This window comes from Chaetura pelagica, unplaced genomic scaffold, assembly GCF_000747805.2.
Source record: "Chaetura pelagica isolate M959 unplaced genomic scaffold, ChaPel_1.0 scaffold871, whole genome shotgun sequence".
NCBI classification, from domain to species: Eukaryota; Metazoa; Chordata; class Aves; order Apodiformes; family Apodidae; genus Chaetura; species Chaetura pelagica.
Window position 1 is genome coordinate 6388 of NW_009951987.1, and position 15545 is coordinate 21932.

At 52.6% G+C, this 15545-nt stretch overlaps 3 protein-coding genes and 1 non-coding gene across 4 annotated transcripts; 3 read left to right on the forward strand and 1 right to left on the reverse strand.

Moving 5' to 3' along the window:
- Positions 1-677: 677 nt before the first annotated feature.
- LOC104392313 (feather keratin Cos2-3-like) lies at positions 678-980 on the forward strand. The gene has a single exon (XM_010001705.1). It carries the CDS (start codon positions 678-680, stop codon positions 978-980), a length of 303 nt encoding a protein of 100 aa, XP_010000007.1.
- Positions 981-3273: 2293 nt separating this feature from the next.
- On the reverse strand, positions 3274-4962 carry LOC104392323 (feather keratin Cos1-1/Cos1-3/Cos2-1-like). The gene is made up of 2 exons (XM_010001717.1): positions 4690-4962; positions 3274-3363 (listed from the first exon to the last, which is right to left on the reverse strand). The coding sequence occupies exons 1-2, from the start codon at positions 4960-4962 to the stop codon at positions 3274-3276; spliced, it is 363 nt and encodes a 120-aa protein (XP_010000019.1).
- A 4237-nt stretch (positions 4963-9199) lies between these two features.
- Positions 9200-9528, forward strand: LOC104392303 (feather keratin Cos2-3-like). The gene has a single exon (XM_010001692.1). It carries the CDS (start codon positions 9220-9222, stop codon positions 9523-9525), a length of 306 nt encoding a protein of 101 aa, XP_009999994.1. The 5' UTR covers positions 9200-9219; the 3' UTR covers positions 9526-9528.
- A 3734-nt stretch (positions 9529-13262) lies between these two features.
- Positions 13263-13334, forward strand: TRNAC-GCA. The gene has a single exon. It is a non-coding gene; the product is annotated as a tRNA-Cys (tRNA).
- Positions 13335-15545: the final 2211 nt, after the last annotated feature.

Below are 15545 nucleotides of genomic sequence, written 5' to 3' on the forward strand. Positions count from 1 at the left end.
GTGTCATTCCTGCCCTGGAAATCCTGGGGCCTTTGATCCCAGCGCTCAGAAGAAGCCTTCACAGGAGAACTGGCATGGCACAAGCCTGGAGATGAAAAGGCAGCAGTGTTGGAAAGCCAAGCACAGCCCATATCATTAGCTGCGATGCTTTGCATCGAAGATGAGCTTGTCAGGAAATTGTTACCTCAGCCAAGGGTGCCTGTGGTCCTGCGGCAATGAAGGGCGGGTATAAAAGGCAGACCGAGCCCCTGCTCTCTCATCCCCTTCTCCTGCCTCCTTCTGCTTGGGAGCCAGGTGAGTGTGAAGCTCCTTCTCCTCTTCTTCCAAAGGGAGATCTCTCCTCAGTGGAACTCTCATCTGATACTGCCTCTGTTCTGTAACAGATTTGGGATCTCCTTTTCATGGCAGGGCACAGCAGGAAGGTCTGCTCAGAGAGAAGCTGGGATGTGGCTGAAGGTGGGGGCTGGGTTATGACTTAGGAGAGAGCCTTCCTCATCTAGGATGTTCTTTATTGGGCAATGAAGACTATGTGGCTCCTGGTTGAGCCTCCAGCCACCCGCTCATTACTTGGCTTGGGGAGCCTTGGCTCCCTCCGTGTAACCAGGCTGCTCCTCACCCCTCCTTGTGCTCTGCTTCCTCCCAGCTCTCTCTCCCAGGTGCACCTCCAGCCCAGAGGCATGTCCTGCTACAACCAGTGCCTGCCATGCCGGCCCTGCGGCCCCACCCCGCTGGCCAACAGCTGCAACGAGCCCTGTGTCAGGCAGTGCCAGAGCTCCACTGTCGCCATCGAGCCTCCTGCTGTGGTGGTGACCCTGCCCGGCCCCATCCTCAGCTCCTTCCCACAGAACACCGTGGTGGGCTCCTCCACCTCTGCTGCTGTTGGCAGCATCCTCAGCTGTGACGGAGTGCCCATCAACTCCGGGTGCTGTGACCTCTCTGGCATTTCCAGCCGCTACTGTGGCAGAAGGTTCCTCTCCTGATGAAAATGCTGGGAAACCCCTTGGAGACACCTCGAGGAACACAGAACAAGCTGCTGGGAAGAGGATCAAGATTTTTCAGCATTGTTCCCACTATAGCTGAATGGCTTTTCCTTTCTCTGCCTTCTCTTTGCTTGCTTTGGTTTCCCTTAGCAGCAAGGTCCCACTGAGGCCACCCTGGTGGGGACCATCCGTCTCTCTGACCCCCTGGAGAGACCTGGGGGGAACTCAGATTTTTTCCATGTTGCTTTCAGTACAGCTGAACGCATCTGCCCTTGTTTGCCTTCTCTCAGATTGCTTTGGTTCCCGCTGGCAGTAAAGTCCCACCAAGGCCAGCCTAGTGGGGACCACGTGTCTCCTTTCCTTTTCTATCGGACAGGCAGAAGACAGATCTTGTGGAAGAACTCCTTGATGGCCAAGAATGCAGACCCTCAGCTGCCACCATGACTCTCCACACTGGTGACCTTCACTTGGAGTGACTTTGTTTCCCTCTTTGGTCTCATTAAAGCTCTGCTGCATTTCAAGCCTGGCCTCCATATGGTCTTTCCCTCTTTGAACAGGCTCCAAGCTGCCAAAGGAGAAGGGTGTTGCTCTGGGGCAGAAGGGGGTGAGGGCACCAGAAAACACCTCTCCTTTGGCAGAGGAAGTTGGGACAGCATGTGCATGCAGTGACTCCTCCTTTGGGCAGCACCCCTTGGAGCTGAAGAAGTCATCGCTGGCCGCTCTGCTGCCCATGAGCATCAGGCCTTGCCGTGATGTGTCTCTGCCCACAAATGTCTAGAAAGGCAGGAGGCCCTGAGCTCAGCAGCCCCACGAGCCCTGGTTCCAGCTGTGCTGGGGTGCCAGGGGCTGGGGCTCTAGGAGATGATTTGTGTTGCAGAGTGTCAGGAGCGGTACAGCAGGGAACAGCCTCTGGGATGGCCCATCGCTGATACTCCCCTCTTCCTTCCACCACCTACTGTCGGGGCTATGGCCAGAACATATGGACAGGTGTTCCAGGAAAACAGCATCCATGCTGCTGAAAGTGTCAAGGTAGACTCTTGCCACTCTCATGTAGCAGTATCTGCAGTCTCATAGGCTGTTTCCTGCATGAAAAACCAAGTGTCTTGAAAAAAGTGTACAAGTGTTAGAACAGAATCCACACACTAATGTCCTCCACTAAGAGACACTTATGGTTGATGAAGCATATCTCAGAATGACTGAAGGCTAAAACATTTATAAAGGCCTTTCCTTTCCATGGCTGAAATCTTTTTCCCTAGTCATGCTACTGATAACCATCTTCATCATCCTATGACAGGGCCATTCCTGCATGGGGTGAGGATATGGGTCATCCCTCCCAGGCCAGGTTCTGTGGGAGGCACTGCTGAGCTAGGTGGTAACACAGGAACATTGAGCATCAGGAGCAAGCCCACTCAGACCAGATACAGCCATGGGTCCCAGCACTGACTGGCCCTTGGCCCAGGGTCTCTGTGCCATTAGAAAATATCTCATGTTTGAATGAGTGACCTTTATCTCAATGTTAATTTTCGGTTTCTCAGATTTGGTTGAGTTGGCTTTATCTAATCACAAGATAACTGACAGCAGTTGCAGAGCAACGTGGACACCTCTGATGGTCAAAAGAAATGAAGGCATGACTTTAGTCATCTAGCATATGTTACAAATGGTGTGACTCAAACCTTGAACTCCCACACATTTACACAGAGCTGGGGTATCTGCTCTCTCACACCACCTTTGCAAGACCAGAGCTGGGTTAGGGCACTTGTGAGGCTGTAGAGCTCCTGGGCCCTGAGTGCCATCAAGCAGCATGTACAAGACAACCAGGGGATGAGGCCCAGCCAACATGGGTTTAGGAAAGGAAGGTCCTGCCTAACCAATCTGATCCCTTTCTACGACTGGGTGGCCCACATAATGGAGGAGGGGAAGGCTGTGAGTGTGGTCTACCTAGAATTCAGCAAAGCCTTTGACACAGTCTCCCACAGCACCCTCCTGGAAAAGCTGGCAGCCCGTGGCTTGGACAAGTGCACGCTTCGCTGGTTAAAAACTGCCTGAATGACAAGGCCCAGAGAGTGGTGGTGAATGGTGCTGCATCCAGCTGGTGTCTGGTGACCAGCGGTGTCCCCCAGGGATCAGTATGGGGTCAAGTGCTATTCAACATCTTTCTTGACAACGTGGATGAGGGGATTGAGTCTACCCTTAGTAAATTCGCAGAGGACACCAAGTTGAGGGGCGTGTCGACCTGCTGGGCTGATGGGCCGAGGCCAACGGTATGAGGTTCAACAAGACGAAGTGCCAGGTCTTACACTTTGGCCACAATAACCCCAGGCAGCTCTATAGACTCAGGGAAGCATGGCTGGAGAATGGCCCAGCTGAGAGGGCCCTGGGAGTACTGGTTGAGAACCGGTTGAACATGAGCCAGCAGTGTCCTCAGGTGGCCTGGAAGGCCAATGGCATCCTGGCTTATATCAGGAAAAGTGTGGCCAGCAGGAGCAGGGGTGTAATTCTCCCCCTGGACTCAGCACTGGGGAGGCCTCAATCGAGTACTGTGTGTAGTTCTGGGCCCCTCACTCCGAGAAAGGTATTGAGGTGCTGGAGTAGGTCCAGAGGAGAGAATGAGGCTGGTAATTGAGTCTTATGAGGGGAGGCTAGGGGAGCTGGGGTTGTTTAGCCTGGAGAAGAGGAGACTGAGGAGGGACCTTATCACTCTCTACAACTACCCGAAGGGAACTTGTAATCAGGTAGGGGGCAGGCTCTTCTCCCAGGAAATTAGTGGCAGGATGAAAGGGCCTGACCTGAAGCTGCACCAGGGGAAGTTTAGGCTGGATATGAGGCAGCACTTCCTCATGGAAAGGGTGATTAGACATTGGAATGCACTGCCCAGGGAAGTGGTGGAGTCACCATCCCTGGAGGCGTTTAAGGAAAGACTGGATGTGCCACTTGGTGCCATGGTCTAGCTGATGTGGCAGCCTTAGGTCACAGGCTGGACTTGGTAATCTCAGAGGTCCTTTCCAGCCTCAGTAAGTCTGTGATTCTGTGATTCTGTGAAGCTGCTCTGTGCTTGCACAAGACAAGGCACCAAAATGCAACCATGTGTCACTGAACACCAGTCACTGTACTGGGGCTGCCTTCACCCAAGGAGGTGTTGGGTTCACAAGGACAGGGGTCACCATTGTGTGGGCTGCTGTAGATGATGCCAGTGCTAACTTGTGAACACCTCAGCCAACATGTAGGCAACAGGTGGCCCAGGCCAGATGCTGTGCTGAAGGGCTCATGTGGAAGCTGTCTCTGCTGCCCATGGCCAGTCTTGCTGGCCGTCGCCCCTAGATCAGGTAATGGAGGAGAGGGGCAGGGTGAGTAGGACTGGGGGCCATCCCCAAGGCTATTTTCCCACTCCAAATTCCTGCCATCCTTTGGCAAACTCTTCTTCTGAGCCTCATTTCCCAGCACAGCTCCACCAGCAAGAGGAGCACTTTCCCCCAAGACATCGTGAGACTGATGATGTCCCAGGGGTTCCCAGATGCCCATGGTTCCTCTCTTGAGGGCAGCAGTGGTCAGGATTCCAGTTCACATGGTGTGCTTCAGGGCCAAGAAGATCTTTCCCGGCAGAGCAGCAGCAAGGCAAGGACTGATAGCCATTGACTGTGGAGTAACTATTAGTGTCTTCCTCAGCTTCCAGAGGCAGTGCCTGAAAGAGGACTCGCTGCAGTAGTCCTACCTTCCAATAAAGAGCAGTGAAATGTTTCCCCATGCCTCCACCTAATTTCCAGCTGAGGATGCTGCCAACGGCAGCGGAGGTGGAGGAGCCCACCACGGTGTTCTGTGGGAAGGAGCTGAGGATGGGGCCGGGCAGGGTCACCACCACGGGGGAGGGCTCGATGACAATGGTGGAGCTCTGGCACTGCCTGACACAGGGCTCATTGCAGCTGCTGGCCAGTGGGGTCGGGCCGCAAGGCTGGCAGCAGGGCTGGCACTGGTTGTAGCAGGACATGTCTTGGATGCCCAAGGTGCACCTGGAAGAGGGGGCAGAGGGGGCATACATGAGAAGGAGCCTGTCACCACCGAATCACAGAATCAGAGAATGGTTAAGGTAGGAAGAGACCTTAAATATCATCAGGTTCCAATGTGCTTCCCATGAGCTCACACTAGAGCAGGTTGAACAAAACCTCATCCAATCTGCCCTTAAACCACTCCAGGGAGGAGGCATCCACAACCTCCCTAGGGAAGATATTCCAGCGCCTTACTACCCTCATGGTGAAGAATTTCTTCCTGATGTCTAACCTAAATGTCTACTCTTTCAGTTTAAAACCATCACGCCTTGTCATACCTCTACTCTCTCTGGTGAAAAGCACCTGCCCAGATTTCCTGTAGGCCCCCTTCAGGTAGTGGAAGGCCACTATCAGGTCTCCCTGGAGCCTTGACCTCGACAGGCTGAATAGCTCAAACTCTATCAGCTTGTCTTTGTAGCAGAGGTGCTCCAGCCCTTGTATCATCTTCATGGCCTTTCTCTGGACCTTCTCCAATAGCTCCATGCCTTTCGTGTGATGAGGGCTCCAGAGTTGTATGCAGTATTCCAGGTGCAGTCTCACCAGAGTAGACTAGAGGGGGAGAATCCCCTCTATCACCGTACTGGCCACACTTCTTTTGATGCAGCCCAGGATGCAGTTGGCTTTCTGGGCTGCGAGTGCACACTGGTGGCTCATGGTGAGCTTCTCATCTACTACCACACGCAGGTCCTTTTCCTCAGGACTGTTGTCTATCCATGCCTGTATTTCTGCCTGGAGTTGTGCCAATCCAGGTGCAGGACCTTGCACTTGGCCTTGTTGAACTTCATGAGATTGGCACTGGCCCACCTGTCCAGCCTGTCAAGGTTCCTCTGGATGGCATCCCTTCCCTCTAGAGGGTCAGCTACTCCACACAACCCTGTATCATCACCACACTTGCTGAGGATACATTCAATTCACGTCTGCAACCAAGACGTTAAACAGCACTGGTCCCAGTACTGACCCCTGAGGAACACCACTCATCACTTGCCTCCACTGGGACTCTGAACCATTTGCCACAACTCTCTGGGTGCAGCCATCCAGCCAATTACTTATCCATCAGGTGGTCCATGTCTCAAATCCATGTCTTGTTAGGAGACCAGGATGTCATGTGGGACAGTGTCAGATGCCTTGCACAAATCCAGGTAGATGCCATCAGTTGCTCTGCCATTATCCACCATGTCTGTAGTCTGTAGCCTTGTCATAGAAAGCCACCATATTGGTCAGGCATGACTTGTCCTTAGTGAAGCCATGTTGTCTGTTTCCCATCGCTTCCTTATTTTCCGTGTCCCTTTTCAGACTTTCCAGGAAGATCTGTTCTGCGATCTTGCCCAGCACAGAGTTGAGACTGACCGGTCTGTAGTTCCCCGAGGCTTACTTTTTTCCCTTTTTAAAAATAGGGGCAATGTTATCTTTTTTTCAATGGGCAGGAACCTCACCAGACCACCATGACCTCACAAATATGATGGACAGAGGCTTAGTAGCTGCGTCTGCTAGCTCCCTCAGGACCTGTGGATGGATCCCATCATGTCCCATAGACTTGTGCACTTTCAGGTTATTCAAGTGGTCCCAAATCTGCTCTTCTCCTAAAGTTGGTGTGTGTGTGTGTGTGTGTGTGTGCGCGCGCGCGCTTTCTTCTCCCAGTCTCTGCTTTCATCCACTGTGGCCTTTGTGATGAGACTGGAGCACTTGCCAGAGAAGTCTGATTCAAATAAACCATTGAGAACCTCAGCCTTCTCAATATCCTGCATAGCTAGGTCTTCTGTTTCCTTCAGCTGAGGGCCGACATTTTCCTTGGTTGTCCTTATATCCCCAACATACCTATAGTAGCTTTTCCTATTGGTATTTACACCCTTGGTGAGACTTAATTCTGTCTGGGATTTGGCCCTCCTTACCTGATCCCTAGCTGCTTGGACAACCTGTCTGCAGTCCTCCCAGGGTACCTCCCAGCTTCCCTCCATATCTAACCTCCTCTCCTTTTCCCTGTGTCTCTGACAAGGATCCCCAAGATTGGGCGTTGAACAAAGCTGATATCAGCATAGAGTTCCCTTGAGCTAAGACCCCATTTTAACAGAAGTGGAGAAGGAGAAGGGGCTTCAGACTCACTTGACTCCCAAAGAGAAGGAGGCGAGAAGTCAATGAAGGCGAGGAGCTGGGCTGGACCTTTACTGCCCCAGGTGCCAGAGGCATCCCTTGGAGAGGCTGCTATTTCCTGACAAGCTCCTCTTGAATGTAAAACGCCGCAGCTAATGCTGTTTTGGCTGTTTTGGCTTCCTGAATTTCTGCCTCTTTACTTCCTGCCTTATGTTTGGCACGTTCCCCGGTGAAGGCATCTTTTGCGTGACAGGATGAGAGGCCCATGCATTTCCCTTGGAAGACACGTCAGCTCGGGCACAGGACTCGTCTCACATGCTGTCCAGTAAAAGCCACTCAGGAAGGTCCCCAGACCTACCACATCCCTGAGCCTCCTCACAGACTCTCTGGGAATGAAACAGCACCCAGAGTACAAGAAGAAACAACTAAGGAACTCTGGCTCTCATTTGGACTTACACAAGTTCATGGGACCACTCCAGATGCATCCAAGGCTGTTGGAGGAGTTGACAGGACAGTGTCTACTCATTTCTTGGAAAGCAGGTGGAGCAAATACTCTCAGAAGCCTTTCTAAACTCATGATGGGCCAGAAGGGGGTTGGGAGCAGCTGACAGGGCTTTACTGGGGGAAAATTCTCTCTCATTGCTTTCTCTGAGGAGGTGACTGGCACTGTGGGGAACAGGAGGGACACTGGCTGGGCTGTACCTGTTGCCTAAAACAACACTGGCCAGGTTCAGCCATAACTGAGCTTTGGCCTTTCCTGGCTTCTCCCTGCGTACACAGATGACAGCTCTGTAAGCTTCCTGCAAAACCTGGCCTTCCTTCCAGAGATGGTACAAGCTCTTTTTCCTCTGGACTGCCATGAGGAGTTGCCTGTTCAGCCAAACTGGTCTTCTGCCCCTCTTGCTTATCTTAATACACCATGGAATTGTCTGCTCTGCTGCTTTTAGTAGATGAATGTGGAAAACCGACCACCACTTGTAGACTCCTAGGAGCAGATTCCAAGGAACAAGCTCAGGATGGAAGCTGGTAACTTCTGGCACCAAGCAGAAGGCCTCTGTCGTGCCTAAGTTCTTAAAACTAGAAAACAGGTTCACTGCCCTCAAAGCTGAGGAGGTGTCACGTGTGTCTGGAAGCAAAGGCTCTGGTCCACCTCACCCATTAGCATGCACCCTTAAGGTGAGTGACAGTATCCAAAGTGATTAGAAAGCTATATGGGAAGGCAGTCAAGGGTGTGGGGGTCCAGCTGGGGAGGCAGAGATGTAGTCTGGCAGGGAGAGGACCAGGTAGGCAATACTAGAGCAAACTGGAGACCTCTCTCAAATGTTTTACGTCTTGTAGGCAATGGTAACTCTGGGCTTTTGGAAGGCAAAAATCTCCCCCTGATTCTCTCTGCAGTGCCAGTAAATGATTTTTTTCTCTTCAAGCATCATGGTGGCCACCCCATAATATGTCAGTGGGTAGACGACCCACATAACTTTGAGCAGTGTTTAAAAATGGGGGAATAACCTTTTCAGTCCTCAATACCAAAAGCTTAGGGAAGGCTGCTTAGCTTCATGGGTAAGAGATGAAGAGTCTCTGAAACGCAGCAGGGCAGGCCACGTGCACCCAACAACTAATTGTTGGAGTGACCATGTTGGGAGGCAGAGAAAGATGTGGCATGTCCTCACACCAGGAAGCCCTTAGGTGACCAGCCAAGGATTGCAGGATCCCTTGCTGTTAATGTGGCCCCACATAACTCCACCAGTGAGCCCCAGGCCAGCAACATCCCAGGCAGCTTCAGGAAAACACTCGCCAGCCTGTGTCATTACCTGGGATATTTTCCATTCCTCGTGAGCAGCTTAGGAAATTGCCACTTCTGTGGAAGCTACCTCTGGGCCTTGAGCCAGGTCAGGACCACCATGAAAGCCAGCCCAACTCCTCAGTTGATCATTGTGACACTTTGCAGTCCTGTGTGAGGATGAGGCCTGGAAACCCTTTTGCCTCACTGCCCAGTTCCTACCTCCTGTCTCAGCAGGTGCCTGTGAAATCCTCTTGGCGGGGTGACAGACTTGTGGTGGGCTGCTCTGATTCCTCCTGACCCTCTCTCCCAGGTGCACCTCCATCCCAGAGGCATGTCCTGCTACAACCAGTGCCTGCCATGCCGGCCCTGCGGCCCCACCCCGCTGGCCAACAGCTGCAACGAGCCCTGTGTCAGGCAGTGCCAGAGCTCCACTGTCGCCATCGAGCCTCCTGCTGTGGTGGTGACCCTGCCCGGCCCCATCCTCAGCTCCTTCCCACAGAACACCGTGGTGGGCTTCTCCACCTCTGCTGCTGTTGGCAGCATCCTCAGCTGTGATGGAGTGCCCATCAACTCCGGGTGCTGTGACCTCTCTGGCATTTCCAGCCGCTACTGTGGCAGAAGGTGCCCCCCCTCCTAAAGCCACTGGTGACAGCCCAGATGAGGATCCCTGGGAACCCAAAGGCTGATGTTGGACTGAGGACAGAGCTCCTGGGCATTGCTGTCAGAGCGTCTGTGCATCCAGTGCTGCCCTTCCATAGGTGGGCAGCTGGGGCTCTCTGAAAACATGACCAGAGTCTAACTTGGTATAAGGACAGGGAGTGAGGTGGGGACACAAGCAGACCTTTCCTCAGGGTGATGAGTCCCTTTTGGCAACTGTGTCTTGGAGCTGAGGAAGACATTCTCAGCTCCTCTACAGCCAATGCTGATCCAGCCCTGCATTCTGGCACCTCTGCTGACATATGCCCTCTTGGCCTCAGAGCACATCCTGCAGATGGGAGGCCCCACCACTACAATTCCTTGGTCTTGTTGAGAATTGGCCTTAGCCCTTCAGTCCAGCCAGTCCAAGTCCCTCTGTAGAGCCTTCCCACCCTCCAGAAGAACAACACTCACGCCCAATTCAGTGTCGTCTGCAAACTTCCTGAGTGTGCACTCAACCCCCTCATCCAGATCATTGTTAGAGACCTTGAACAAGACTGGACCCAAGACTGAGTCCTGAGGGAAACACCAGTGACTGTAGAGGGGTGAGGGTGTGCTGGGGAGAAAAGAAATCGTGCTGACAGTCAAAGCCAATGCTGAGCCAGTGCTTGCCTCAGGAAGGCAGCAAGGACGAGATACCTGAGGAGCTGTTTCTTCTCAGTCTCATCTTTTCTTTGCCAGCAGTAACAGCATCTTGAGAAAGCAAGTGCAAAATCACCCTTGTGGTCTGATGGTTCCCAATATTTGCCCATAAGTCAAGAGCAGTTCCCTGCAAAGAACTGTGGAGAACTGAGTGTCTGCTGGGAAGATGAGGATTCATACTGACAGTCAATGCCAGTGCTTACCCAGTGGTTGCCTCAAGAAGGCAGCAAGGACAAGATACCTGAGGTGCATGCTGACACTGATCCTCCTGCATGTGAGAGAGACTCGGAAACACACATGTCCACAGCAAGAGCCCTGAGGGGGCAGAGCTGTCAGAAATGACTGTGCAAGGGAAACAAAGAAGGAAATGGGGAGGAAGCTGGAAGGTGCCTGTACCCAGAGGAACTGGTAGCTTTTGGCTCAGGCCGTTGGAGAAAATTCCTCTTTTGATGTGTTCTACCTGGATAGTCGCTTCTGGTGGGAACTGCAGCACAAATTCCTTCTGTACGTCACCTGAAAAGCCAGGAAGGTGTTTCAGCTTTGCCTGAGTCCATATCCATCTATCTGTCACTTCATCAGCTTCCTCCCTCGGCTCATTCTTCACCTCACTTTCTTTAAGCTCCCAAAGGCTGGTCCATGTATCTGAACAATCTCACATTGCAGGCTTGATGTTCACCCAGCTCCTAGATGCAAGGCAAGAGAGGGATTTTCCCTCTTTGGGCTAATCTGGCCAGGGAATACATCACAGGAGTAAGTGTGTCTCCTGCCAAGAGCCAGTGTCTCCAACAGGAACCGCTGGCGGGTGCTGAGAGAAGCAGAGGAGCAAGTCATGCAGGTGAGACACTTCTGCTGAGTATCCACTTCTGTGTCCCAAGTCCCTAGGCCTGGATATCCATGAAAAAGTCACACCCATACATGTCCTGACAACATTCCTCACTGGAGAAGAGATCCTTTGCTGGTTCAAGGCAGGGGCCTCTGCCATTGCAGAAGAGCAGGTTTCCCTCTCTGCTTCTGAAGCCCAAGAGTGTGGACTTAGAACAGCTGAGTGAGCTATTGGAGAAATGCAGGCTTCTCCTGGGGACAGAGGGCCTGGCTGGGCCCAGAGAACTACAGAACGGTTTTGGCTGGAAGGGACCTTGAAAGACCATCTAGTCTAAACCCAGCTGGCATCTTTGTGGCCATCCTCTGGACTTGTGCCAAGAACTCTATGTCCTTCCTGTTTTGAGGGCCCCAGAACTGGACACAGTACTCTGGGTGGGATCTTACCAGGGTAGAGTAGAGGGTCCTCCCTCGACCTGCTGGATTTCTGGGTTGTGAGTGCACATTGCTGATCCAGCTTTGTGACCAGGATGTCATGCGGGACAGTGCTGAATGCATTGCACAAGTCCACGTAGATGACGTCTGTTGCCCTCCCCTTGTCCACTGATGCTGTGACCCCATCGTAAAAGGCCACCGAATTTTTCAGGCAAGATTTGCCCTTGGTGAAGCCATGTTGGTTGCCAGCAACCACCTCCATGTTTTCCACATGCCGTAGCAGAGCCTTTGGGAGGGTCTGCTCTGTGATCTTGCTGGGCACAGAGGAGAGACTGACTGGCCTGTAGTTGCCTGGCTCTTTCCTACCCTTTTTGAAAATGGGGGTCATGTTTCCCCTTTTCCACTCAGCGGGAATTTCACCAGACTGCCATGACTTTTCAAATGTGATGGAGAGTGGTGCTGCAACTTCACCTGCCAGCTCTCTTAAGAGCTTCGGATGGATTTTGTCAGGTCCTGTGGACTTGTGCACTTCCAGGCTCCTTAAAGGCTCTCGAACCTGCTCTTCTCCTACAGAGGGCGGATCTTCCTTTTCCCAGTCTCCGCTTCTGCCTTGTGTGACCTGAACGGTGTGGCCAGAGCCCTTAGTGGTGAAGACTGAGGCAAGAAAGTTGTTCAGCCTTCTCCATATCATGCGTGACATGGTCTCCTGCTTCCTTCTGCAGAGGTCCCACATTTTCCTGGTTCTGCCTCTTACCACTGATGTACCTGTAGAAACCCTTCTCACTACCCTTGATGTCTCTGGCCAGGTTTAACTCTACCTGCACAATAGCTTTCCAAATCTGATCCCTGGCTTCTCGCACAACCTCTTTGTTTTTCTCCCAGGCTACCTGTCCCTGCTTCCACCCTCTGCAGACTTTCTTTTTTCATCTAAGAGTGTTCAGAAGCTCTTTGTTCACCCATGCAGGTCTCCTGGCATTCTTGTCTGCCTTCCTTTTTCTTGGGATGCATTGCTCCTGGCCTTGGAGGAGGTAATCTTTCAATATTGACCAGCTTTCTTGGGCTCCTCTCCCATCCAGGATTTTATGCCATGTTATCCTACCAAGCAGATCCCTGAAGAGGTTGAAATCTGCTCTCCTGAACTCTAGGATAGTGAGCTTGCTGCGGACCCTCCTTGTCACCTGACGGATCCCGAGTTCCACCATTTCATGGTCACTGCAACCAAGGCTGCCCTTAAGCTGCATGTTGTCCATCCCGGCTGGCGAGAACAAGGCCCAGCACGGCACCTTTTCTTGTTGGTTCGTCTACCGTGTGGAGGAGGAAGGGAACTTCCTGGGTTGCTGGTGCCTTGCTGTGTTGTCCCTCCAGCAGATGTCATGTACAGCTGAATTCCACTGTATTATCACCAGCCCCTGTCTTCCCCTTAACCCTGACCCATAAGCTCTCTGTCAGCTCCTCATCCATCCCCAGGGGGAGCTCCATGGACTCCAGCTGGTCATTGACTTAGAGGGCAATGTCCCCTCCTCTACTCTCCTGCCTGTCCCTCCTAAGGACCGTCCATTCCCACGCTCCATCTCCACTAGAAGTTGCCCCAGCAGGAGTTGTCCCACCAGGCAGCTCCTCCTGCTTATTCCCCATGCTGCGTGCATGTGCACAGAAGCGTTTGAGTTGGGCCCCCACTGAAGCTGCCTCACTGCTTGGGATTCCAGTATCCTTCATCAGAGGAATTCTTCTGCCAGCCTGTGATCCCTCTTCAGGCCATACTGGACAAAGATACAAGCAGTTGGGGGTATAGCTCAGTGGTAGAGCATTTGACTGCAGATCAAGAGGTCCCTGGTTCAACTCCGGGTGCCCCCTCCTTTTGGCTGGACTTGGATCTGTCCAACTCCGGACCTGCCAACTGCAGAAAACCGTGGGTTGAGCCTCCTGAGAGAGTCGGGAGGGAGGGCCACGAAGTCGAGAAAGAGGGAGACAAGGGGTGGTGGATTGAAACTGGAAGAGGGGAGATTTAGGGTAGACGTTAGGAAGACATTCCTTTACTGTGAGAGTGGTGAGACCCTGGAACAGGTGTCCCAGGGAGGCTGTGGAAGCACCATCCCTGGAAGTGTTCAAGGCAAGGTTGAATTTGGGCTCTGAGCAGCCTGATGTAGAGGAAGGTGTGCCTACCCAAGCAGAGGGGTTGGAGCGAGGTGACCTTTAAGGTCCTTTCCAACTCAAACCATTCTGTGGTATCATTTGATATCTTCATAAATCCCATAGACCGTGAGGTTGAGTGTACGCTTGCAGATGACGCCAACATGAGAGGTGCAGTAGGCACTTGTGAAGGACGAGTAGCCACCCAGAGAGACCCTGAGAGGCTTGTGGCGTGGGCCCATATGAACCTCATGAAGTTCAAGTAGACCAAGTGCTGCAAGGTCCTGCCCCTGGCTTGGTGCAATCCCCAACATCAGAACAGCCTGGGGGATGAATTGCTGTGATCAGCCCTATGGAGAAGGACTTGGGGATACTGCTGGTTTAAAAATTGGACATGAGTCAGTAATGTGTGCCTCCAACCCAGAAAGGCAACTGTATCGTGAGCTGCATCCAAAGAAGGATAGTCACTGTTGTGAGCCGATATTGGGTGGCTACTGGCTGTCAGGTGCTTTCGTGACTTCCCCCCCACCCCGATGTGGAGGGGTTTTTGAATATGACCGAGGGCCACATGTGGCACTGCCTCTCACAGAGGAACGGACACTGCGGGACCATATTTTAGAGTGGTAGTTAGAAAGCACCCCACCCCCCCACACTCACAAATTGCTTCTAAGACCAATGTTTACTACACAAATTAATCGGTTTATTAAGGGCTAACACAAACTAAGGGATGATGTTTAGGGAAAATGTGAATGGCTACCAGGGATAGATATATATATATAGTAAGAAAGTGTCCTTTGGGGAGGTAATGCAAAAGGTCCTGTGCTTTTAAGGCGTTCTCTTCAGGAGAGGGTTGAGGACCAAAGGGAGAAGGGAGGAGGGCAGGAAGCCCGATGCCAGTCCTCCTTAAGAGGTTGCACGGTGTGTGCAAGTAGGAGGAGAGGAGTGTGTGTGTGTGTGAGTGTGTGTGTGCAGCAGCCCTTGGTTTCCCCTCAACCGGCAGCAACATGTGGGGGCTCCGGCCCCGACGCCAGGGCTCAGGACCCTGAGCTCAGTGCTGAGGCCCAGGCTGGACCCGGGGCAGGCAGGCAGGCAGGTCCCAGCACCAGTGCCCACAGCAGGGGGTATCCCATGCAGAAAGCGTGGGAACGGGCCTCAGGGAGAAGGGAAGGGCCCACCTGCTGCACTCGCTGCCTCTGATACCCCCGTGAAACCACCTGTCCAGGCAGTGTCACTGCCCAGAGCCAAGGAGCGTCCATGAGCCCCAAGTTAGGGGGTGACTGCCAGGGGCACACGATGGCTTGTGGCCCATCCTTTCTGTCCCACACCACATCTGGTGTTTTGGTCTTAGTTGTCCTTGAGAAGCAAGTCTGTTTTAGTCCATGAGCAGGGAATGATCAGGAGAGGCCTTCGCTGGCTGAAAAGGCATTTTGTTTAGACTTATGTGAGGAAGAAAAGAACAGTTTCCCACAGTCACAAAGTCAAGGGAGAAGATTCTGTCCACCTGCTCTGCTTTGGTGGGACCTCACCAGGAGTTCTGTGTCCAGTTGTGGGGTTCTCACCTGGTGCGCTCCTATCAGAGCAGGCCCCATGAGAATGCCTGGAGGACTAGAACACCTCTCTGACGAACAAAAGGTTGAGAGAGGTAGGGTTGTTCAGCCAGAGAGGCTGAAGAAAAGGCTCCAGGGAGACCTTGTTGCAGTCTTCCATAAAACATTAGAGACACTTTTAAGAGAGATGGAGAAGGAATTCTTGCCAGGACAGTACTGACGTGACAAGCACTAACAATGCCTCAGAGCAGCATCTGCTGAGCTCACCAGCCGGCAATGGAAAATCCTGACACAGGTGTGCTTCTTACACACACAGTACACATCTGTCATGGCTGCCTGCTGGCTAAGAATAGCAGCAGCTGGTTTAGCCTAAGTAATGGTGCAGCTG

What these genes read in the sequence shown, in the direction of transcription:
- LOC104392313 (XM_010001705.1), top strand. Translation starts at nt 678, where the DNA reads ATGTCCTGCTACAACCAGTGCCTGCCATGCCGGCCCTGCGGCCCCACC.
- LOC104392323 (XM_010001717.1), bottom strand. Translation starts at nt 4,962, where the DNA reads ATGTCCTGCTACAACCAGTGCCAGCCCTGCTGCCAGCCTTGCGGCCCG. An exon ending in TCACTGCTCTTTATTGGAAG is followed by an intron (nt 3,364 to 4,689) that starts GTAGGACTACTG and finishes GTTCTCAACCAG; the next exon opens with TACTCCCAGGGCCCTCTCAG.
- LOC104392303 (XM_010001692.1), top strand. Translation starts at nt 9,220, where the DNA reads ATGTCCTGCTACAACCAGTGCCTGCCATGCCGGCCCTGCGGCCCCACC.